The 26094-nt window shown below is 41.7% G+C and overlaps 1 protein-coding gene across 6 annotated transcripts in view; it reads right to left on the bottom strand.

Moving 5' to 3' along the window:
• rundc3b (RUN domain containing 3b) overlaps positions 1–26094 on the bottom strand; it is a 113533-nt gene that overhangs the window by 13467 nt on the left and 73972 nt on the right. For all 6 annotated transcript variants that reach the window (XM_072575847.1, XM_072575846.1, XM_072575850.1 and 3 more), the window contains 5 exons: positions 25653–25738; positions 25211–25300; positions 15340–15420; positions 13201–13369; positions 7574–7731 (listed from right to left, as the gene is read on the bottom strand). In XM_072575847.1, coding sequence (XP_072431948.1) covers positions 7574–7731; positions 13201–13369; positions 15340–15420; positions 25211–25300; positions 25653–25738 — 584 coding nt within the window. The remainder of the gene's footprint in view (positions 1–7573; positions 7732–13200; positions 13370–15339; positions 15421–25210; positions 25301–25652; positions 25739–26094) is intronic.

Raw genomic sequence — 26094 nt, 5'->3', positions numbered from 1 at the left:
CTATTACAGCTGTAAAAAGGTGCTGGTGAGGCCACACCTGAAGTAGTGTGCGCAGATTTGGTCTCCTTACTGAAGGATGGATGTACTGGCACTGGAGGTGGGGATCTTATAGAAAAGATTATGAATGGAAAGTCGATAAAATAGAAATGGATAGGATGTTTCCATGTGTAGGTCAAACCAGGACAAAAAAAAAGGATATGACCTCAAGATTAGAGGAAGCAGGTTTAGAACTGAACTGAGAAGGAACTTCTTCACCCAGAGGGTTGTTAATCTAAGAATTTCCTTGCCCAGGAAAGTAGTTCACACGACTTCAATAATTTTTAAAAGCTAAAGGTAGATACTTTTTTGAAAAATAAAAGGAATTGAGAGATATGGTGAAAATGCAGGTAAGTGGAACAAGTCCATGAAAAGATTAGCCATGATTTTACTGAGTGGTGGAGCAGGCTTGAAGGGCCAGATGGCCTACTCCTAGTTCTTATGTTCTATGTTCCTACTTACAAAATACAAAAAAACAGTGAAAGGAACTAATAGGGCAGAGAATTGGGATATTTTATAAAAGAAAGATTAAAAATCCAATAAAAAAGGGAGAAAATTACTTACGAAAATAAATTGGCTAAAATATACAAGCAAACAGCAAGCGCTCCATGTGTATGTAAAAAGAGTGTACTTAAAATGAATGGAACTCTTCGAGAATGCAACTGGGGAACTAATAAAGGGAACAGGGAAATGCAAAATAATTTAATTTGACTTGTTTTGTTTGTTTAGTTATCTGGAAAAACAATTACATATCCTTCACATCCATACTGCACTAACAGAGCAGTGCCTGCCAAAACAAGGTAAAACTTAAGCACTGACCAGTGAACCCGATCAAATAGAGAGCTGAAAGCCTTTCGTTTAAAGGTAACGGGCCTCCCTACAGTGAGATTTCTGTACTCCACTCTTGCATATAGAGTGGGAATTGCAATGTATGTATTTTCAATAAAGCAACTATTTCATTATTGGAAGTATGATGGGCAATAGAATTTTACAAATAGGTACATTAAAAGTTTGGAATTAAGTATGTTGCAGAAAAAAAATCTGCCAAGACTGCATCTACTATATAGAAATAAAAGAGAACAGTTTTCGATCAAGTATACGACAGGAACTTTCAAAACTTGATTTGGAGAGGCTATTCATTGGTAAAGGGACACTTGGAAAGTGGGAGGCCTTTAAAAATGAGATATTGAAAATCCAGGGACAGTATGTTAGGGTGAAGGGCAAAGCACCAGGCATAGGGAATGCTGAATGATGAGAGAAATTGAGGCTCTGTCAAAGGATAAGGAGGCACATGGTAGATGTAGACAGCTGGGATCGAGTGAATCTCTAGAGGAGTATTATGGCAGTGGGAGTATACTGAAGAGGGAAATCAGGAGTGTATAAAAAGGGAGAGAGATATTTTTGGTAAATAGGGTTAAGGAAAATCCAAAGAGATTCTACAAATACATCAAAGGAAAGGGTAACTCTGAGGAGAACAGGCCCCCTTAAAGATCAACAAAGCCATCTATGTCTAGAACCACAGGAAATGGTGAGATATTAAATAGCTTTTTGCATCACTACTGTAGAGAAAGATAAGGAAGTTAGCAAACTTGAAGAAATAAATAGTGATATCTTGAGAAGTGTCCATATTACAGAACAGGTGGTGCTGGATGTCTTAAAACACAAAAGGTGCATAAATCCCCAGGACCTGATCAGATGTATCCTAGAACTTCATAGGAAACAAGGAAAGGGATTGCTGGGCTCCTGCTGAGATATTTGTATCAACGATAAGCACAGGCAAGGTGCCAGAAGACTGGCAGTTGGCTCATGTGGTGCCATTATTTAAGAAAGGCTGTAAAGAAAGAAAAGAGAACTAAAGACCAGTGAGCCTGACATCAGCGATGAGTAAAATGTTGGATTTGAGGGACAGGATTTGGATGCATTTGTAAAGCAAAGACTGATTAGGGATAGTCAACATGGCTTTGTGTATGGGAAATCATGTCTCACGAGCCTGAGTGTTTTGAAGAAGTGACAAAGAAGATTGGTAAAGGCACAGCAGTACAAGTTGTCTAGACAAACTTCAGCTAGGCGTTCGACAAGGTTCCTCAGAGATCTGGTTAGCAAGGTTAGACCACATGGAATCCAGAGTGAGTAAGACAATTGGACGTAAAATCAGGTTGAAGTTGGGAGACAGAGGGTGGTAGTACAGAGGGGATTTTTAAACTGGAGAACTGGAAACAATGGTGTGCCACAAGGATTGTATTGGTCCATTGCTTTTCATCATTTATATAAATGATTTGGACGTGACCATAGTTGTTTGGTTAGTAAGTTTGCTGATTACATAAAATTGGTGTTGTAGTGGATAATGAAGGTGGTCATCTCAGAGTACAATGAGGCCTTGATCAGATGAGTCAAATGGGCCAAGGAGTGGCAGATGGTGTTTAAATGTGTGCTGCTGCATATTGGTAAGGCAAATCAGGGCAGGACGTAAGCACTTAATATTGGGACTTGGAGTGTTATTGAATAAAGGAACCTAAGGGTGCAGGTGCATAGTTCCTTGAAAATAAAGTGACAGGTAGACAGGGTGGTGAAGGTGGCGTTTGGCAAACTTGCCTTCATTGGTCAGTACGTGGAGTCTAGGAGTTGGGATATCATATTGTGGTGTTACAGGACATTGGTTAGGCCACTTTTAGAATACCGCATTCAATCTGGTCTCCCTGTTTTGGAAATGATATTGGCAAACTTGAAAGGGTACTGAAAAATCACATCAGGATGTTGCCAGATTGGCGAGTTCGAGCTAATAGGGACAGGCTGAGGCTTTTTCACCACCTCCCCCGAGTGAGTGTAGGAGGTTGAAGGTTGACCTTACACAGGTTTATAAAATCATGAGATGCATGGATAGCCAAGGTCTTTTTTTCCCCCAGGGTGGGAGAGTCCAAAAACTAGGAGGCATGGGTTTAAGGTGAGAGGGGAAAGGTTTAAAAAGGGACCAGAGGGAAAAGATTTTCACGCAGATGGTGGTGAGTGTATGGAACAAGCTACCAGAGGAAGTATTGGAGGTGGACAAAATTGCAAAATTTAAATGGCATCTGGAAGGGTACATGAATAGGAAGGGTTAGAGGGATATGACCCAAGTATCAGCAAATGGGACTAAATCAATTTAGGATACTTAATCAGTGCAGATGAGTTGGACCAAAGAATCTGTGTCCATGACGTATAGCTCTATGACTCTATAAAGGGATCAGTGGCCTGGACAAACTGGAATCTAGTGATGTATCTGCGCAAAGACCCATTTTCCTGTTAGCACAGATTAAAATCACTCACAAAAAACATCTTCTATAGCACTCATTCACAAATCACACTTGGACATGATTTAAAAATCTAGGTTATTAAAATATGTTACAGAATTTAAAAATAATTAGCCTTTGCAATGGATGTCATACTGCAATTTCTAGTGTTGGTTTTCCATGAGTCAGTGCACAGAGTATACTATTGCATTGTTAATTATGTGATTATGCAGTACACTCAGTCCAGTAGTTACCATGAAAAATAAAACTTGTGCCTCCTCCACATGCCCATAAGTTTCATTTCTATGCAGAAACCTAGCTGTACATCACCATAGAAATGTGCATAATAAACAGCTCTACACACTTCATTTCAATCCTTTATTTCCACTATATATCAGTGTTATACTCATCTTCACAAAATTCAGCAATGGAAGAAAAATCAAATTTTATAGCAGCAGAAAGTTAATATTTTTAATAAAGAGGCAGCTATGTGACTTCAGACGACTATAAACAAACTTTTGTCTCTTGTTACCTGGGACTTTGATGTCGTGGTCATTACAGAGACATGGATAGAGCAGGGACAGGAATGGTTGTTGCAGGTTCCAGGATTCAGATGCTTCAGTAAGAACAGAGAAGATGGTAAAAGAGGGGGAGGTGTGGCATTATCGATCAGGGACAATATTTCAGTTGTAGAAATGACGTTTGGGGACTCATCAACTGAGGTAGTATGGGCTGAGGTTAGAAACAGGAAAGGAGAAATCACCATGCTGGGAGTTTTCTATAGGCCTCCGAATAGTCCCAGAGATGTAGAGGAAAGGATTGCAAAGATAATTCTCAATAGGAGTGAGAGAAGCAGGGTAGTTGTCATGGGGGACTTCAACTATCCAAATATTGACTGGGAATACTACAGTATGAGTACTATAGATGGGTCAGTTTTTGTCCAGTGTGTGGAGGAGGACTTCCTGACACAGTATGTAGACAGGCCTACAAGGGGCGAAGCCACATTAGATTTAGTACTGGGTAACGAGCCTGGCCAGGGGTGAGATGTGGAAGTAGGTGAGCATTTTGGAGACAGAGACCACAATTCTGTCAGGTTTACTTTAGTGATGGAAAGGGATAGGTGTACTCCACCGAGCAAGAGTTACAGCTGGGGGGGGGGGGGGGGGGGGGGGGAAGAGAGAAGGGAAATTACGATGCAATTAGGAAAGATTTAGGAAGCGTAGATTGGGGGAGGAAACTGTAAGGGATGAGCACATTAAAAATGTGGAACTTATTCAAGGAAAAGCTCCAGTGTGTCCTAGATAAGTATGTACCTGTTAGACAGGATGGACATTATAGAACGCGTGAGCCGTGGTTTACTAAGAAAGTGGAATCTATGGTCAAGGCAGCGGCTTATGATAGGGCACTCGAGGGTTTCAAGGAAGCCAGGAAAGACCTAAAAAGAGAGCTCAGAAGAGCCAGGAGGAGACATGAGAAGTTGTTGGTGGATAGGATCAGGGTTAATCCTAAGGCTTTCCATAGGTATGTCAGGAATAAAAGAATGACGAGAGTTAAATTAGGGCCAATCAAGGATAGTAGTGGGAAGTTGTGTGTGGAGGCAGAGGAGATAGGGGAAACACAAATATTTTTCAATAGTGTTCAACATTGTATTCTTTCTCGCCAACATAGAAAATGACAGAGATACTTTCATCTAGACTAGAAGAAATTGAGGTTCATAAGGAAGAGGTATTGGAATTATTACAGAATGTGAAGATAGACAAGTCCCCTGGGCCAGATGGGATCTATCCTAAGATCCTCTGGGAAGCAAGGAAAGAGATTGCCGAACCTACGGCATCAATCTTCAAATCATCATTGTCTGCAGGAATAGTGCCTGAGGACCGGAGAATAGCAAATGTGGTTCCTCTGTTCAAAAAGGGTAGTAGAGACAATGCTGGTAATTACAGACCAGTGAGTCTCACTTCAGTTGTTGGTAAAGTGCTGGAAAAGGTTAAGAGATAGGATTTATAACCATCTAGAAATGAATAATCTGATCAGGGACAGTCAGCATGGTTTTGTGAAGGGTAGGTCGTGCCTAACGAATTTGAGTTTTTTGACAAAGTGACCAAACAGATAGATGAGAGTAAACTGGTTGATGTGGTGTATATGGATTTCAGCAAGGCATTCGGTAAGGTTCCCCACAGTACGCTATTATACAAAATGCGGAGGAATGGGATTGTGGGAGACATAGCAGTTTGGATCAGTAATTGGCTTGCTGAAAGAAAACAGAGGGTTGTAGTTGATGGAACATGTTCATCTTGGTGTCCAGTTACTAGCGACGTACCACAAGGGTCAGTGTTAGGTCCACTGCTGTTCGTCATTTTTATAAATGACCTGGATGAGGGCATAGAAGGATGGGTTAGCAAATTTGCTGACGACACTAAGGTAGGTGGAGTTGTGGATAGTGACGAAGGATGTAGTAGGTTGCAGAGAGACATAGATAGGATGCAGAGCTGGGCTGAGAGGTGGCAAATGGAATTTAACATGGCCAAGTGTGAGGTGATACACTTTGGATGGAGTAATCAGAATGCAGAGTACTGGGCTAAGAGTAGGATTCTAGGGAGTGCGGATGAGCAGAGGGATCTCTGTGTCCACGTACACAGATCCTTGAAAGTTAACAACCCTGTCAATCTGGGTGGCAAGAAGGCATACAGGTGTTTTGGCCTTTATTAATAGAGGGATTGAGTTCCGGAACCAGGAGGTTATGATGCAGCTGTACAAAGCTCTGGTGCGGTCGCACTTGGAGTATTGTGTACAGTTCTGGTCACCGCATTATAAGGAGGATGTTGAAGCTTTGGAAAGCGTGCAGAGGAGATTTTCTAGGATGTTGCCTGGTATGGAAGGAATGTCTTACAAGGGAAGGCTGAGGGCCTTGAGGCTGTTCTCGCTAGAGAGAAGAAAGTTGAGAGGTGACTTAATAGAGACATACAATATAATCAGAGGGCTAGATAGAGTGGACAGAGAGAGCCTTTTTCCAAGCATGGGGAAGGCAAACACGAGGGGACACAGCTTTAAAAAGTGAGGGAAGATAGGTATAAGGCAGATGTCAGAGGTAGTTTCTTTACTCAGAGTAGTAAGGATATGGAATGCATTGCCTGCAATGGTAGTAGATTCGCCAAGTTTAAGTTCATTTAAGTCTTCATTGGACAGGCATATGGATTTAAATGGAATAGTGTAGATGGATGGACTTCAGATTGGTAAGACAGGACGGTGCAACATCAAGGGCCAAAGGGCCTGTACTGCGCTGTAATGGTCTATGTAGCCCATCATTGGAATGATTTGTTTTTGCTGGTTAGGACAGCAGTCATTGCCCATCCTTAATTGCCCAGTGGACAATTGAGAGCCAACCAGATTGCTGTGTCTGAAGTCACGTGTAGGCCAGACCAGGTCAGGACAGCAGTTTCCTTCACTACGGACATTACTGAAACAGATGGGTTTTTCTCTTGTGGTCATCATATTCTGGGTGGAGGACTTCAATAAGTAATACCATGAATGGCTCAGCAGCATTACTACTGACCAAGTTAGCATTCAAAAGAGAGATATGGAAATTTTTTTGAAAAAACTTAATCATCCAGGTAAAAACAAATGACTGCAGATGCTGGAAACCAGATTTTGGATCAGTGGTGCTGGAAGAGCACAGCAGTTCAGGCAGCATCCGAGGAGCAGTAAAATTGATGTTTCGGAGAAGGGCTTTTGCCTGAAACGTCGATTTTGCTGCTCCTCTGATGCTGCCTGAACTGCTGTGCTCTTCCAGCACCACTAATCCAAAATTAAAAATCATCCATTCAAGATGTCCCATTTTGTCCAGAAAAGAACCTATAGCTAATATTCTTTCCAATTTTGTGTTACAGGAAGTTGTTCTTTAGAATTAGTTGTTTCATTATCTGCAAGTCCATGCTTTGAATAATTCAATTGTAAGTATGTATTTAATCATTTTATAGTAAGGCTTTGCCCCCTTATATCATTTAATTAATAGCAGTGTTCTGGATTTGTCTTTTTCTCTTTAAACTATCTTACACAGATTTACAAATCCACCTTCGAAAAGCGTGTGTTGCAGGTATTGCAATTCTCTTCAGTCTATCTTCATAACTATAAACCCTGACACAAGGAATAAGCCTCTTGCCTCTTCTCCGCACTGTCTCAAGTGCCTCTGATAAATGTTATATTAAAAAGAGGATATAAAGAGCCACCCAATGTTCTTTAATAGGAATTGTGCTGCTCAATTAGTTTCTTACAGCTGATCCTGCAGCTCCAGGATAATGAACTCCAGCTGTTCTTTCTCAAATTTGTGGTTCAGATCAGTCTCTTCCATCCTTTGTAGAACAAGTTTGTTTTGAGAAACTGACTCTGCAAGTTGAGCTTCTCGCAGGCGTACCAATTCTTCCAGGTAACCCTACAAATCAAATAGATAATGACAATTCAAAATGCAGTGCCCACACACATCACTAAGACAAATTCAGAAATTTCTTTTACTGCAAGTTTTGAAAGTAATGACCCATACTCAAACCAAAATTACACCTATTTATTACAGACTGCCATTTGAGTGGAATCATTCTCAACTCCCACAAAAGCTGGGACACTATTTAATACGGATGTTATACTTACATTCTCCAAACAGTGAGAAATGTGGAAAGCAATTTAAAAAGCAGTTAAACCAATAAAACATTAAAGGTGACTTTGAAAGGTCATCTCCTGAGTGCAAATTCATTTCTTTCCTCACTAGTGAAATTGCCTTTAGATGGATTTGCACTGAAAGCAAACAGTTCCAAGAACCCACTATAAATCGAGATCATGACTGAAATAGTGTGTTGATAACATTAGAAGCCACAAAAATACAATTTTCCAGCTGAAGATTCTGCTCCAATACTGGTATTTAATGGATTGTTGTATAGCTGTGAAAAGGTTTACAAGCCATAGATCCTCAAATTAAAATAAATCTCAATAATTCTGTGCAATTTGATTATTATGATAATAACGTCACCATAGTTACATATAAGTACATAAGGGCTGTGAGCTTTGCCGATCCTAATGAAAGAAAAAACATTTTGTGAAGCACTGTACTCTGAATACCAAAGTTACTGATTTGCATTATTGGTGAGGAGATATGTAATTGTAGAATGCAGACCTCAAATCTGGTCAAAATTAAGTTATTCTAATTTCAGTTATTCAACTGCCACATGAAAATGACAATTATTAGCCATTGTTGAAAAAGCAATTCCTAAATTACTGTTAAATATTACAGTAAATCCGGTTTTTGTTCTGTGACTATAAAACAGTGGCTCTGTGGATCAACCATTTGATTAGATCAGCTTAAGGTGCTAGAAATAGCTGATGCAGGGTATGAACAGATTGTTACACACAGCATGAAGTATCAAAGATATCAAGACCCTTCCTCTCTGAAACTCATTTATGATCTCAGCCCAAGTTGTCTTAGCAAGTGAGCAGAGCTTAGATAACTAAAAGGAGGAAAAACAAAGACAAAACAAAAAATTCAATTATGTTCTTCGCTCCATGCAAAACACTGGTGTGATCTAGCAACTATCCATTTTGTTATTCAGAAACAAATTGCTTGGAACAAATTAAAAGAATGAAGAAGCTGAATGTACTGTCAGCTCTCCAATTTTAAGATCGACCAACAAAATCAGCCTGCTCGGAGCTTCAAACTCAAGATATGGCAAACTTTGAAAGGTCGAAGCTGGGAACTGAAATGCCTCATCCAAGGGTCCAGTTAGGAACTGCATAGACCAGAGGGTCAGAACTTGGAGGCTGAAGACAGTTAACGAAAAGCAGCAAAATGGAGGTGGTCCTTCAAGGATACATTGCACTATAACAAGACAAGGTCCTACTTTCCTGTATCTATTTGTAATTAGACTGTGTTTTGCTCTACAAGTACAGCAGGCACATAATTTCACAGTTCAAGAACTGGAGGAAATGGCCTTGTGGTATTATTGCTGGATTGTTAATCCAGAGACCCACATGCTCTGGGGACCTGGGTTTGAATCCCACCAAGGCAAATAGCGGAATTTACATTCAATAAAAATCTGGAATCAAGAGTCTACTGATGAATCCATTTTGGATTATTGGGAAAAATGCATTTGCTTCACTAATGTCCTTAAGGAATGGAAAATGCCAACCTTACCTAGTCTGGCCTACATGTCACTCCAGACCCATAGCAGTGTGGATGACTCTTCATTGCCTTCTGGGCAATTAAGGATGGACAATAAATGCTGGCCCAGTAAAACCCTCATCCTGCAAATGATATACCCATCCAAATGCCTTTTAAATGTTGCAATTGGACCAGGATCCACCACTTCCTCTGGCAGCTCATTCCATACATGTACCACCCTCAGAAAAAGTTGCCCCTTAGGTCTCTTTTATATCTTTCCCCTCTCACCCTAAACCCATGCCCTCTAGTTCTGGACTCCCCGTCCCCAGGGAAAAGACTTTGCCTATTTACCCTATCCATGCCCCTCAATTTTGTAAACCCCTAGAAGGTCACCCCTCAGCCTCCGATGCTCCAGGGAAAACAGCCCCAGCCTGTTCAGCCTCTCCCTGTAGCTCAAATCCTCCAACCCTGGCAACATCCTTGCACATCTTTTCTGAATCCTTTCAAGTTTCACAATATATAGCCACAAGACTGGAGTTTTCATACATAGATACTTCATGTGTAGAAGAGCATTCTATTTTTAAACTTTGGTGGTGAGTAGGATCTGCAGGAGCAAGGAATTTGGTATTTGAGACAAAGGATTAGTAATGCAACTTAATTGCTTTTACAGCAATTGAGAACAACAGGGTGGGGATTCAATTAAAAACAAACCTCTAGAGTCCTTGGTTTGATACTGTTCTTGCTGTATCTCAGCAATTTCAACCTGGTTTTGTTTTTACGCGCAGCTTGAAAAACACAACCTGCAATACTTTAATCCTGCTTCCTTTTTTAAAAAAACCTCAACTCTAACTTGTTTCAGGGACAGTGAAATATTTCCAAGTCAGGGCAGTGAGTGGCTTAGAGAGGAACTTGGTGCTGGTGTTCCAGATATCCCTGCCCCTTCAGATGGAAGCGGCCATGATTTTGGAACGTGCCATCGGAGATGCCTTGGTGAATTTCTGCAGTGCATCTTATTGATGGTACACAGTGCTGCTACTGAGTGATGGTGGTGGAGGGTCTGAACATCTGACCATGTGGTGCTAATAAAATAGGTGGCTTGCTCTTGGATGGTGTCAACATTCCAGACTGTTGTTGGAGATGCACACATCCAGGTAAATGTGGAGTATATCATCCTACTCCTGTAGTCACAGTATTCATTGGCTGGCCCAGTCCTGACTTCTGATCAAGAAAAGGCTGACATTGCAGGTTCGATTTGTCTTGCTATTTTAAGTATAGGACATACATAGGCAATTTTCTTTATTGGTTGGTTACTACCAATGTTGTAGCTATACTGGAACAGGTTGGCTAGGATATAGTACATTCTGGAGCACAAGTCTTCAGTACTGTTGCCAGAAAATTGTCAGGGCCCAAATTTTTGCCACATCCAGTACTCTTTGGCCATTTCCCGATATTAAGTGGACGAAATAAAATCAATCAGCTGAAGCCTGGTATCTAAAGGACTGGGAACCACTGAAAGAGAGGTTAAGTTGCATCATCCATTCAGCATTTCTGGCTACAGATGGTCATAAATGCTTCAGGCTTATGTTATGCAGTGAGGTGCTGAGATCCCTGATTATTTAAGGTGGGATAACTGTGGAACATCCTCCTCTAGTGATTAGTTTAATTGTCCAACACCACACTGGAAGTGGCAGGACTGTAGAGTTTCGATTTGACCTATTGACTTTGAAACCACTAAACTTAACCTCAGTTCAACTTATTTTGCTCATCATTCATTTTAACCCTGAAATAGTCTAAGGCATTTACGTCTTTAATTTAGAATATAGAAAAGTCCAGCACAGAACAGGCCTTTTGGCCCACGATGTTGTGCCGAGATTTAATCCTAATGTAAAATATAGTAACTTAACCTACGCACCGCTCAACTCGCTGCTATCCATGTACATATGTCCAGCAGTGGCTTAAATGTCCCCAGTGACTCTGCTGGCAACGCATTCCATGCATTCACAACTGAGTAAAGAACCTACCTCTGACATCTCCCTTATACCTTCCTCCTAATATCTTTAAACTATGACTTCTCGTACCAGTCAATCCTGCCCTGGGGAAAGTCTCTGGCTATTGACTATCTATCCCTCTCATTATCTTGTATACCTCGATCAGGCCTCCTCTCTTCCTCCTTCTCTCCAGAGTGAGAAGTCCAAGCGTATTCAACCTTTCTTCATAAGGCAAGCCCTCCAGTCCAGGCAGCATCCTGGTAAACCTTCTTTGCACCCTCTCCAGAGCCTCTGTATCTTTCCTATAGTAGGGAGACCAGAACTGGACACAATATTCCAAGGGTGGTCTCACCAGGGACTTGTAGAGCTGCAGCAAAACCTTGTGGCTCTTAAACTCGATCCCCCTGTTAATGAAAGCCAAAACACCATATGCTTTCTTAACAACCCTATCCACTTGGGTGGCAACTTTGAGGGATCTATGTACTTGCACACACAGATCACGCTGTTCCTCCACACTGCCAAGAATTCTGTGTTTAACCCTAGGTTCTGCATTCAAGTTCGACCTTCCAAAATGCATCACTTCGCATTTATCCAGGTTGAACTCCATCTGCTATTTCTCAGCTCAGCTCTGCATCCAGTCTATGTCACGCTGCAGCCTGCAGTAGCCCTCGATACTATCGACGACACCTCCAACCTTTGTGTCATCTGCAAATCTACTAACCCCACCCCTCAACCTCCTCATCCAAGTCATTTAGAAAAACTACAAAGAGCAGAGGCCCAAGAACAGAGCCCTATGGGATTCCACTCACCACTGTTCTCCAAGCAGCATACTTTCAATCTACAACCAATCTGCCTTCTGTCAGCAAGCCAATTCTGAATCCAGATAGCCAAATCTCCCTGTATTCCATACGTCCTGACTTTATGAATGAGCCTACCATGGGGAACCCTATCAAATGCCTTGCTGAAGTCCATATACACCACATCCACTGCTCGGCCGTCATGAGCTTTTTTGACACATCCTCAAAGAACTCAATAAGATTAGTGAGGCATGACCTGCCCTTCACAAAGCCATGCTGACTGCCTTTAATCACACTATGCTTTGCCAAATAGTCATAAATCCGATCCCTCAATTCTTTCCAAAACTTTGCTGACCACAGACGTAAGACTGACTGGTCTGTAATTGCCAGGGATTTCCCTTTTACCCTTCTTGAAAAGAGGAACAACATTCGCCTCTTTCCAATCCTCCGGTTCGACTCCTGTGGAGAGAGTGAGGAAGCAAAGATCTTCACCAGCGGCTTAGCAACTTCCTTTCGCCCTTCCCGGAGCAGCCTGGGATAAATCTGGTCTGGCCCTGGGGACTTGCCGATCTTAAATGTTTGCCAAAGGTTCTAGCACATCGACTTCTTTTGAAGATTTGTTTCAACTTTTCCTTCTTTTTGTTACTTCCTCACTCACCCCACAAGCAAATTTTTCATCTTTCCAATGTCAACTCAGACGGAGGTTCGAATCTCATCATTAATCTTTTTCTTTATTTAATTTATTTATATCCTGACCATATTCTATTTCACTGGTGCTATTACCCAAATGGAAGGTTACAGGTTTGTACTGGGACTACTGATTCTACCTTTGTGCCATAAGAAATGGGGAAAGCTCCAGCACTCGCACCCTCGAGGGAAACATTTACATCAGAAACAGATCAAATGGAGAATTAGGGCAGGTAAGCCTCATTAGTGAAAAGCAGAGTCACCAAATCAACGATGAGAATTACCTTCTGCTCCAGCGCAAGCCTGAACTTCTGTTCCACTCGTTTGCACTTGTTGTACCAACTGTGTTGGTCAGTAATGAAAGGTGGACCGATGTTCTCAGGGGTGCTGCCTTCACTGCCACTGCTTCCGAGAGTCCGCAACTCCTCCTCATCACTGCTGATACTGTCAGAGCTTTGCAACAGGACATTTCATGACTTAGATTTAGCTGAAACACCAGTTAATTAATTCTCCAATTACCAGCACAGAGACAGAAAATTGTAAGCATTTAACCTCAAAGCATCTTGAAATGATTATTAATTTTATCCTGAATTGTCATTTGGGAAAACGTAGGTTAAAGAAAACCAATTAAGATAACAGACTGTATTTAGCTAACTGCTTGCATTTTATTTACAAAGAGGGTCGATAGGGTGTTCACAGACTTTCAAAAGGCATTTGGTCAAATGGTATGCAATAGACCCTGGACAAAAGTTAGTGCTCACAGTAAAACAGATTGTACTAATTCTAATATGAAGAAATTGGACAGAGACGAGCCCAAAAAAGGTTATTTTATGAAGAGCAGGAAGCTTCTAGTTGGAGTTCTCTTGGGTTGATGTTGTGCCTCCTGCTGCCTTTAATAAGCACTAATTACCTACACTTTGATATACAAAGCACAATTTCAAAATTATAGATGATATGAAACTTTGAGATATAGTGAACCACGAGGACAGCGAAGAATTTCAAAGACATTTAATGTTGAACGATTGGACAGGCAAGAAACAGGTGTAATTTAATGCAGAAAATATGAAATGATTTATTAGTAGGAGGCACAAAGTCCACACACATGCAGATTAAGTGAATTGACCAAGGGAAATATAGGGTTATAGGGATAGGGTAGGGGGTGGGTCTGGTGAGATGCTCTACAGAGCGATGGTGTGAACTCGAAGGACGAAAATGACCTGCTTTCCCACTGTAGTGATTCTATGATTCTATGAACACAGATAGACAGTACAAACTAAAAAGATTACAATTCTGAAGGGTTGGAGCAGATAGACACAAATGTGTGTGCAGAGAAATTAGGGAAGTGGCAGGACAGGACACAGCACAGAAGATTAAACAGTGACTTTATCTATTAGGGCACAGAGAACAAGAGTCAGGAAATTAGATTAAACCTGCAAAAAAATACTGATTCAGCCTCAACTGGTGCCCAACATTCAGTTCTGTGCATACACTTCAGAAAAGATATGAAAGCTTTAGAGAGAGTATAGTAAGGCTTTGAGGGAATGGCTGCAGGGGTGAGGAATTTCACATACATAAATAGATTGGAGACTTTGGGCCTATTCTCCTTGGGGAAAAAAAAAGAGAGAGAAGGTCGATAGCAGATCTGCTGTAATATGGCACAGATTCCAGTCCAGATCAGACAGACCTGTATCTTCAAAGCAGTTGTTTGACAACTGTGTGTGACGCTTTCAGTGAATAGCAAATTATTCAGATTCAAGGTTGATGCTAGAGGTTTTTTTAAAAAACATTCATTCACAGGATGAGGGCATCACTGGCTATGTCAGTGTTTATTGCCCATCCCAAATTGCTGTGGGTCTGGACTCACATGTTGGCTAGACCAGGTAAGGATGACAGTTTCCTCCCCTAAAAGACACTAGTGAACCAGGTGGGTTCGTTCCTAGCAATCAACAATGGATTCATGGCTATTATTAGACTTCTAATTGATGAGATTACTCAGAAGAGGCAAGTTCAAGCAGAATATTTTGACTTCCAATGAAGCAGCCTCAGTAACTGCAGAGATCAAGCCAAGAACCAAGAGATCAGATTTTACGAGATTCCCAGATTGGAGGCACTATAAAGTGTAGAAGCAAACAGAGCACTCTGGATTCTGAACATTAATGCCTCAATTCAGTAATTTATTGCCCAAGTAATTAATATAGTTTAGGTTCACGATTAACTAGTCTGCAAATGTAATCCAGAAAATATCAGTACACAATCTCAGGCAAATCATTATATATTTATGTCCATCAGTTGGGACAGTAGTGTAATACGAATAAATGGAAGTTGAAAATTTTAGGAAAATTCTTAGCTTTGAGATTTTAATTCTTATTACTTGATCTAATCACATTGAAGAAAAGAAAATACACAAATCAGAATAAATCTACCTTTGTGTGAACTTTAGATATGGAGTGTAGTCTATAACAGCAGGACAATTACCATCCAGACTCTCACCCTTTAAGCAGAAGCTAAAAGAAAAAGGTAGAGTTTATTTATTACATCCAGGCCAGTTATTAACAGATTGCACCTCAAAGACTTTTTTTGAAAGTTTCATTTCTATATTTTGTTCATTATGTGGTGCAATTTTAAGTGTTCACTTTTCCTTAGAAGTTGTAAATACACAAACACATTTTGGGAGTTGGGCACAACAACATGTGAAGTGAGGGGTTTCATATGTAGCAGGAATAAATAGGTAATTGCAGGCAGACACTTTTAGGTGATGCTCAATCCCCAAGAGGAGGCAGTCTCACAGTGAATGCCTCAGTAAAGACCTTCACATAAATATGTGGATCAACAAAGCCTGCGGCAGATGAACGGAGTACATGCTTTAGTTTGGAGCAACTAAAACATCAACTTCAGTTGCTCAATATAAATCCTCTTGCAGCGATCCGACCCCCACTCTGAAGGCAGAAATTAATCATCAAATTAGCAAATTCTGACACTCACATTGAAAGATCTTGGAGATAAGACTTATGTGAGGGGACCATATTGATATGCAAATTATGAAGGTAAAAAGTAACTAACTGATATAGTGACTTTTATACCTTAAGAATGCTCAATAGTAATTTTTCACAATGAATTAAGTTTGTGTAGAGTAGTGTAGTCACTCTAGCAATTTATCTGTAAATGGCACAGTGGTACCAGAGAAAATTGAGGATGTTTCTGCTCAGGTAGATATTATTTGCCTTGATGAGCAATCATAGTATTTTCCTGGCAGTTTTACTATCAGGCTGGAGACCAGTTCAATCTGAAGTATAAGCTTGATTATTGCATTCTCACAGTTTTCTTCCTGCCAACGACATTAAATGGATTAAAGACAGAAAAAGGAGAAATGGCAAGAAATTGGATAACAAAATGCATGAACAGTAAAGAACAGATTTCACACATTGCCCAATATTGCAGGAAGAAAAAAAAAGCTGGTGAGAATATCAGAGGGAATAGCTTAGAGTGAGAGATGATCGAATCAGAGAGCGAGACTGGTTCCAAGAGAAATAGATAACCACCTCTACTGGAAAGAGGAGGCTAAACTAACAGTGGCTGACACTCCAACACAATACTAAAGGGGTGTCAAACTCAGAGGTGCCACTTTTCCATTTAAACATTAAAACAAGGTCTCACCTGTCCTCATGGGTGGACATACAAGTTTCATTGCACTATACAATGAGGAGCAAGGAGGTTTCTCTTGGTGTTCTAACCAAAATCCCAACATTCACACTGCAAACATTCACTCCCCCACCACCACATGCAGCAGTATAGCCCCATTAGTAAACCAGATGTTTCTTCCCAATAATTCCTACCATGCACAAATTTAATGGTCATCATTACAGCTTTTGTTTTTATACAGAAGATATTTTATTGATTTCAAATGCCACCACCTGCAATGGCAGGATTTTAATCGGGAACCCCTGAAACTTTCCTTGGTCTGCAGGTTAATGATCCAGTACTAATACTACTCTGCCACTAGCACCTCCGAGCAGTGTGTCTACCTACACCAGACTGCAGCAGTTCAAGGCAAAAGCTCACTACCACCTTCTCAAGCGCACTGCTTCAGCGATTAACGTGGCAAATAAAATTTTGGCCTTTATTCCCAGGGGGTTAGATTTTAAAAATAAGGAAGTCATGTTACAACTGATTAAGGGGATGGCGAGACTGTACCAGGAATATTATGCACAGTTTTTGTCTCCAAATTTCAAAAATGATGGATTGGCATTGAAGGCAGTTCAAAGTGATTCAGTAGGTTGATTCCTAGGAGAAGAAGTTGTCTTATCAAGAACTACTGAACAGATTTATTCATTAAACTTTATTCATTAAAGTTTAAGAAATGAGGGATGATTGAAACACACATGATTCTCAGGCCTTGACACAGGAGTGGTTGAGAAATTTCCATTAGTGAGGATCTCTCGAGCTAAGGAAGCAAAGTTACCAGAATAAAGTGACATTCATTTAAAATTGAGATCCAAAAGAATTTCTTCTCAGCCAGTAGAACTCTACTTTAAAAGGGTTGTGGGATCTAAATAGCAAAGTATTCAAAGAGCAGCTAGATAGATTTTTGAAATAGAAGTAGAGGGCTATGAGAAGCTGGCATGATAAAGAGGGGTTGAGGCCTGGATCAGATCAGCCATAATCCTTCGAAACATCAAAGCAGATGTGAGGATAAAATGGCTTAATTCTATTCCTATTGCCTACGTCCTGATTATCTTAAATGTATATTATAGCAGTTTCAAGGAGTCATATAGAGTTATAGAGATGCACAGCATAGAAACAGATCCTTAGGTCCAACTAGTCCATGCCAACCACATATCCTAACCTAATCCAGTCTCATTTGCCAGCATTTGGCTTTTGCCCAAAACGTCGATTTTACTGCTCCTCAGATGCTGCCTGAACTGCTGTGCTTTTCCAGCACCACTAATCCAGAATCTCTCCAAACCCTTCATATTCATATACCCGTCCAGATGTCTTTTAAATGTTGTAATTATACCAGCCTCCACAACTTCCTCTTGAGCTCATTCCATACACACATCACCCTCTATATGAAAAAGTTGCCCCTTAGGTCTCATATCTTTCCCCTCTCACCCTAAACCTATGCCTTCCAGTTCTGGATTCCCACCCCAGGGAAAGGACCTTGTCTATTTATCCTGCCCATGTCCCTCATGATTTTATAAGCCTCTAAGGTTACCCCTCAGCCTCCGACGCTCCAGGGAAAACAGCCCTAGCCTATTCAGCCTCTCCCTATAGCTCAAATCCTCCAACCCTGGCAACTTCCTTGTAAATCTTTTCTGAACCCTTTCAAGCTTCACAACATCCTTCTGATAGGAGGGAGACCAGAAACGCACGCAATATTCCAAAAGTGGCCTAACCAATGTCCTGTAAAGCCACAACATGACCTCCCAACTCCTATAGTCAATGCTCTGACCAATGAAGAAAAGCATACTAAATGACTTCTTCACTATCCTATCTACCTGCAACTCCACTTTCAAGGAATTATGAACCTGCACTCCAAGGTCTATTTGTTCAGCAACACTCCCCAGGACCTTACATTAACTGTATAAGACCTGCCCTGATTTGCCTTTCCAAAATGCAGCATCTTACATTTATCTAAATTAAAATCCATCTGCCACTCCTCAGCCCATTGGCCCATCTGATCAAGATCTCGCTGTATTCTGAGGTAACCTTCTTCATGGTCCACTACACCTCCAACTTTGGTATCATCTGCAAATTTACTAACTATACCTCTTATGTTCCCATCCAAGTCATTTATATAAATCAAATAGCAGACCCAGCACCGATCCTTATGCACACCACTGGTCCAAGGCCTCTAATCTGAAAAACAACCCTCCACCACCACCCTCTGATATACCTTCAAGCCAAGTCTGCATCCAAATGGCTAGTTTTCCCTGTATTCCAAGAGATCTAACCTTGCTAACCAGCCTACCAGGAGGAACCTTACAAACGCCTTACTGAAGTCCATATAGATCACGTTCACTGCTCAGTCCTCATCAATCCTCTGTTATTTCTTCAAAAAACTCAATCAAGTTAGTGAGACATGATTTCCCACACAAAGCCTGCAAACTATCCCTAATCAGTCCTTGCCTTTTCAAATACAAGTACATCCCGTCCCTCAGGATTCCCTCCAACAACTTGCCCACCACCGATATCAGGCTCACCAGTCTATAGCTCCCTGGCTTGTCCTTACCATTTTTCTTAAACAATGGTACCACATTAGCCAGCTTCCAGTCTTCTGGCACCTTATTGCGACTAGCGATGATACAAATATCTCATCAAGGAGCCCAGCAATCACTTCCCTAGCTTCCCAGAGGGGCTTAAAGGTCCTGGGGATTTCTCAATTTTTATGCATTTCAAGACATCCAGCACAACCTCCTGTGTAATATGGAGATTTTTCCAGATGTCACCATCTACTTCCCCACATTCTATATCCTTCATGCCCTTCTCCACAGTAAGTACTGATGCAAAATATTTATTTAGTATCTCCCCCATCTCCTGCCATTCTGTACAAAGGCCGACTTGCTGATCTTTGAGTGGCCCTATTCTCCCTAGTTACCCTCCTGTCCTTAAGATATTTTATGAAATCCCTTTGGATTCTCTTCAACCCGATTTGCCAAAGCTATCTTATGGCCCTTTTTTGCCTTCCTGATTTCCCTTTTAAGCGTATTCCTATTGCCTTTATACTCTTCAAAGGATTCACTCGATTTCTGCTGCCTATACCTGACAGATGCTTTCTTTTGGTTCTTACCAAAAGCTCAATTTCGCTAGTCATCCAGCATTCCCTATACCTACCAGCCTTTCCTTTCACCCTGACAGGAATATACTGTCTCTGGAGTTGCATTATCTCATTATTGAAGGCTTCCCATTTTCTGACCATCCTCTTACCTGCAGAAGTCTTCCCCCAGTCAGCTTTTGAAAGTTCCTGCCTAATACCATCAAAATTGGCCTTCCTTAGATTTAGAACTTCAACTTTAGATCCCCTCCATCCTTTCCCACAGTTTTAAAAATTAATAGAATTATGGTCACTGGCCCCAAAGTGCTCTCCCACTGACACCTCAGTCATCTGCCCTGCCTTATTTCCCAACAGTAGGTCAACCATAGGACTTGCTCCTGTGCCTGCTTCTTATTTTATGTTCTATGCCAAAATTATGATTTATACAGGTTTAGTTCATTTCCCTAATGTGGTTATTACTGCAAAATTAGAGCAGTCTGAATGGCTCCAAATACTAGTGAACAAATAAAGGCTAACTGCATCCCCAAATTGCAGCTGACTAATAGAACCCATGTCTCTCCATCGAGTTAGTTTCCCCTAATCAGAATCAGGTCAATACAACCCCCATTGTTATATATATGGAATCAGGCATACCAGTAATCAAGCTTTTGTTGCGTGCAGCTAGCCTTTTTAAGATTAGATTCCCTACTGTGTGAACAGGCCCTTTGGCCCAACCAGTCCACACCGACCCTCCGAAGAGTAACCCACCCAGACTCATTCCCGTCTGACTAATGTGCCTAACACTATGGGCAATTTAGAATGGCCAATTCACCTGACCTGCATATCTTTGGACTGTGGGAGGAAACCGCAGCACCCAGAGGAAACCCACGCAGAAGCAGGGAGAATGCGCAAACTCCACACAGAGTCCGGAATTGAACCTGGGACCCTGGTGCTGTGAGGCAGCAGTGCTAACCGCTGAGCTACTGTGCTGGCCCTATTTTTCATGATGTGGAGGTGCCAATGTTGGACTGGGGTAGAAAAAGTCAGAAGTCACACCACACCAGGCGAGAGACCAACAAGTATACTTGAAATCTCAAGTTTTCAGAGCATTGTTCCATTGTCAGGTGGATGAAGGAGCAGCATACCAAAGGCTTGAGATTTTAAATTTGTTGGTCTAAAACCTGGTGTCATGCACCCTCTGATTTAAAAATTCCCTGCCATGACAAAAAGATGAAGTTTTTTTTTTGCATGGCCATGCATGCAAGTGTGGATAGAGCTTCGAAACACTAAGGGTAAAAAGACCCTCATGGGAGTCATCTACAGGCCCCCAAACAGTAGTCTGGATGTTGGAGGTAAGTTGAATCAGGAGCTGAAATTGGCTTGTCGCAAAGATGTTACTACAGTTGTTATGGGGGATTTTAACATGCAGGTAGACTGGGAGAATCAGGATGGTATCGGGCCTCAAGAAAGAGACTTTGTGGAGTGCCTCAGAGATGGATTTTTAGTGCAGCTGGTGCTGGAGCCGACCAGGGATAAGGCGATTCTGGATCTGGTATTGTGTAACGAACCAGAATTGGTCAGTGACCTCGAAGTGAAGGAGCCATTGGGAAGTAGTGACCATAATACAATAAGCTTCAATCTGCAATTTGAGAGGGAGTGGGTACAATCTGAAGTGACAATATTTCAGTTGAATAAAGGGAAATATGGAGCTATGAGGGAGCAACTGGCCAAAGTTCAATGGTTTAATACCTTAACAGGGAAGACCGTGGAGGAACAATGGCAGATATTTCTGTGTATAATGCAGAAGATGCAGGATCAGTTCATTCCTAAAAGGAAGAAAGATCCCAGGAGGAGACATGGGCGGCCGTGGCTGACAAGGGAAGTAAAGAAACATATAAGGTTAAAAGAGAAAAAGTATAACTTAGCGAAGATAAGCGGGAAAACGGAGGACTGGGAAGCTTTTAAAGAACAACAGAGGATTAGTAAGAAGGAAATACGCAGAGAAAAAATGAGGTACGAAGGTAAACTGGCCAAGAATATAAAGGAGGATAGTAAAAGCTTTTTTAGGTATGTCCAAGGCAAAAAAATGGTTAGGACAAAAATTGGGCCCTTGAAGACAGAAGCAGGGGAATATATTACTGGGAACGAAGAAATGGCAGAGGAATTAAATGGGTACTTCAGATCTGTGTTCACTGGGGAAGACACAAGCAATCTCCCTGAGGTAACAGTGGCTGAAGGACCTGAACTTAAGGGAATTTCTATTTGCCAGGATTTGGTGTTGGAGAGACTGTTAGGTCTGAAGGTTGATAAGTCTCCGGGACCTGATGGCCTGCATCCCAGGGTACTGAAGGAGGTGGCTCGGGAAATCGTGGATGCGCTGGTGATTATTTTCCAGAGTTCAATAGAATCGGGGTTGGTTCCTGAGGATTGGAGGGCGGCTAATGTTGTGCCACTTTTTAAGAAGGGTGGGCGGGAGAAAGCAGGAAATTATAGACCAGTTAGTCTGACCTCAGTGGTGGGAAAGATGCTGGAGTCTATTATAAAGGATGAAATTACGGCACATCTGGATAATAGTAACAGGATAGGACAGAGTCAGCATGGATTTATGAAGGGGAAATCATGCTTGACTAATCTTCTTGAATTTTTTGAGGATGTAACTCGGAAGATGGACGAGGGAGATCCAGTGGATGTAGTGTACCTGGACTTTCAGAAAGCTTTTGATAAAGTCCCACACAAGAGGTTAGTGAGTAAAATTAGGGCGCACGGGATTGGGGGCAAAGTACTAGATTGGATAGAGAATTGGTTGGCTAACAGGAAACAAAGGGTAGTGATTAACGGCTCCATTTCGAAATGGCAGGCAGTGACCAGTGGGGTACCGCAGGGATCCGTGCTGGGACCGCAGCTTTTTACAATATATGTAAATGATATAGAAGATGGTATCAGCAATAACATTAGCAAATTTGCTGATGACACAAAGCTAGGTGGTAGGGTGAAATGTGATGAGGATGTTAGGGGATTACAGGGTGACCTGGACAAGTTAGGTGAGTGGGCAGATGCATGGCAGATGCAGTTTAATGTGGATAAATGTCTGGTTATCCACTTTGGTGGCAAGAACAGGAAGGCAGATTACTACCTCAATGGTATCAAATTAGGTAAAGGGGCTGTTCAGAGAGATCTGGGTGTTCTTGTCCACCAGTCAATGAAGGCAAGCATGCAGGTACAGCAGGTCGTGAAGAAGGCTAATAGCATGCTGGCCTTCATAACAAGAGGGATTGAGTATAGAAGCAAAGAGGTGCTTCTGCAGCTGTACAGGGCCCTGGTGAGACCACACCTGGAGTACTGTGTACAGTTCTGGTCTCCAAATTTGAGGAAAGACATTCTGGCTATTGAGGGAGTGCAGCGTAGGTTCACGAGGTCAATTCCTGGAATGGCAGGATTGCCTTACACGGAAAGACTGAAGCGACTGGGCTTGTATACCCTTGAGTTTAGAAGACTGAGAGGGGATCTGATTGAAACGTATAGGCTTATGAAAGGACTGGACACTCTGGCAGGAGGGAACATATTTCCGTTGATGGGGGAGTGCCGAACCAGAGGACACAACTTAAAAATACGGGGTAGACCATTTAGGACAGAGATGAGGAGAAACTACTTCACACAGAGAGTGGTGGCTGTGTGGAATGCTCTGCCCCAGAGGGCAGTGGAGGCCCAGTCTCTGGATTCTTTTAAGAAAGATAGGTGGAGTTGTGGACAGTGAGGAGGGCTGTTGTCGGCTGCAGAGGGACTTAGATATGATGCAGAGCTGGGCTGAGGAGTGGCAGATGGAGTTCAACCCTGCCAAGTGTGAAGTTGTCCATTTTGGAAGAACAAATAAGAATGCGGAATACAGGGTTAATGGTAGGGTTCTTGGTCAGGTGGAGGAACAGAGGGATCTTGGGGTCTATGTACATAGATCTTTGAAGGTTGCCACTCAGGTGGATAGAGTTTGTAAGAAGGCCTATGGAGTATTATCGTTCATTAGCAGAGGGATTGAATTCAAGAGTCGTGAGGTGATGTTGCAGCTGTACAGGACTTTGGTTAGGCCACATTTGGAGTACTGTGTGCAGTTCTGGTCGCCTCACTTTAGGAAAGATGTGGAAGCTTTGGAGAGGGTGCAGAGAAGATTTACCAGGATGTTGCCTGGAATGGAGAGTAGGTCATACGAGGATAGGTTGAGAGTTCTCGGCCTTTTCTCGTTGGAACGGCGAAGGATGAGGGGTGACTTGATAGAGGTTTATAAGATGATCAGAGGAATAGATAGAGTAGACAGTCAGAAACTTTTTCCCCGGGTACAACAGAGTGTTACAAGGGGACATAAATTTAAGGTGAAGGGTGGAAGGTATAGGGGAGATGTCAGGGGTGGGTTCTTCACCCAGAGAGTGGTGGGGGCATGGAATGCGCTGCCCGTGGGAGTGGTAGAGTCAGATTCATTGGCGACCTTTAAGCGGCATTTGGATAGGTACATGGATGGGTGCTTAATCTAGGATAGAAGTTCGGCACAACATCGTGGGCCGAAGGGCCTGTTCTGTGCTGTATTGTTCTATGTTCTATGTTCTATGTTCTAAAGAATTGGATAGAGCTCTTAAAGGTAGTGGAGTCAAGGGGTATGGAGATAAGGCTGGAACAGGATACTAATTAGGAATGATCAGCCATGATCATATTGAATGGCGGTGCAGGCTCGAAGGGCAGAATGGCCTACTCCTGCATCTATTGTCTATTGTCTATTGTCTTAACCTGAAACAAAAAAAGTTTGTTTACGTACTACCTTCCAACTACTGCATGGACGTGCACATTTCCAACTCAGCAGGGACATTACTAGTTATTGTATACCTTTGGGTACAGTCAGACATCACAATTGCCAAAGATCCTTTCAACTTCCACTGTTAATATGTGCAGTGCTAGCAGAAAATGGATTGATTTACTGGCTGCTTACCAACATTAATGTTTAATCTGCATTTGAAGAACAGAAGGTGAACTAGGTGTGCACAATTTTCAACCAGAAATTAGTGATAGTTTTGGTTTATCTAACATGGAAATACACTGCTGTGTAAAAGACGACGACTATTTGCTTTATTTTAAAAAGCAAGCAAATTCATTCATGGCACACGGACATCGCTGGCCAGGCCAGTATTTATCGCTTTCCCCAAGTGCTCAGAGAACAGCATTGTTATTGGTCTGGAGTCAGAGGTAGGTCAGATTAGGTAAGGATGGCAGATTTCCTTCTCTAAAGAGCATTAGTGAACCAGATGATTCTTTTTCCCCCAAAATAATTGGCAATAGTTTTGTGGTCATTATTATGGCATTATGTGACCATTATTATTGTGGTCAAATTTTTATTAAATTCAATTTCCGCCATCTGCCACATCAGGATTTAAACCCAGGTTCCTGGATTAAGAGTCTAGTGATAATACCACTCGCCCACTGTCGCCCCTTGATCCCTTATCTTTTACATATTACCTGAAAGTCTTGAATACAATAAAGTCAATGGAATAAACCAAGTCAGTTACCTGAAATCAATAGCATTGAGCCCAAGCAGCATGCCAGCCAGCATGTTTGCTTCTTCTCCAAGGACAATAGCTCCATCTTCATAATATCTCCTTCAAGAGAAATTTCAACAAAGGTTTCTCAGGCCTGTATTGCTTGTAGGGCACCAACAGTTTAAAGCACAGTTTTAATGCTATATATAAAAACTTAAAATCAGCTGTGAAACATAATGTTTTTTCTAGCTAAACAATTCAGAGGACTATCAAACATCTGCCTCTTATTAGAGTTTTCCGGTTCATGAAACAACATGGATAGTATATAATCATGTGTCAGCAGGCTACAGACTGCTTTGTTTTTTATATAAAAAGGACAAACAAGAGGAATTATTTTATGTCAACCCAAGTTCAATTTTGTTAGTTTTTCATGCTATAAAGATGTGACATCACAGGGATAATTTGTAAAGACCTGGTCGTTTTGATGTCCCTCAGGGAAGTAGAGATATACTCAGACAGACGCTTCTCCATGAGCGCAACTCGAATCCACGCTCTACCCTGTCGAGTTACAAGAGACAGAACAGAAGCAGAGCAGAATTAAAAATGTATTGGGGCAAACAGCTACATCACTTTTTTGTTCATTGAGCTGACAACTGCATATGATCACAAGTCATCCAAAGCAGCCAACTGGGAGCTAGTGTTTTACATACTACGTGGGATACAACGCCTACAACTTACCGACAGTAAAACATCAGAGCTTTAAGTAAATGCTGCAAAACTCCAAGTAGTCACTCTAATTAGACAGAAAGGGATTCCTTACATTAGTCTAACTGACCTCATGCAGATAGCTGATCAGACTGACACAGAAGATGACTGACAAAAGCTCGTTTGGACAAAACATTGTCAGCCAACAG

The sequence above is a fragment of the Chiloscyllium punctatum genome, chromosome 8, assembly GCF_047496795.1.
Source record: "Chiloscyllium punctatum isolate Juve2018m chromosome 8, sChiPun1.3, whole genome shotgun sequence".
Lineage (NCBI taxonomy): Eukaryota > Metazoa > Chordata > Chondrichthyes > Orectolobiformes > Hemiscylliidae > Chiloscyllium > Chiloscyllium punctatum.
The sequence above is the reverse complement of the archived record's forward strand: the minus strand, read 5'-3'. Positions and strand labels throughout refer to the sequence as shown.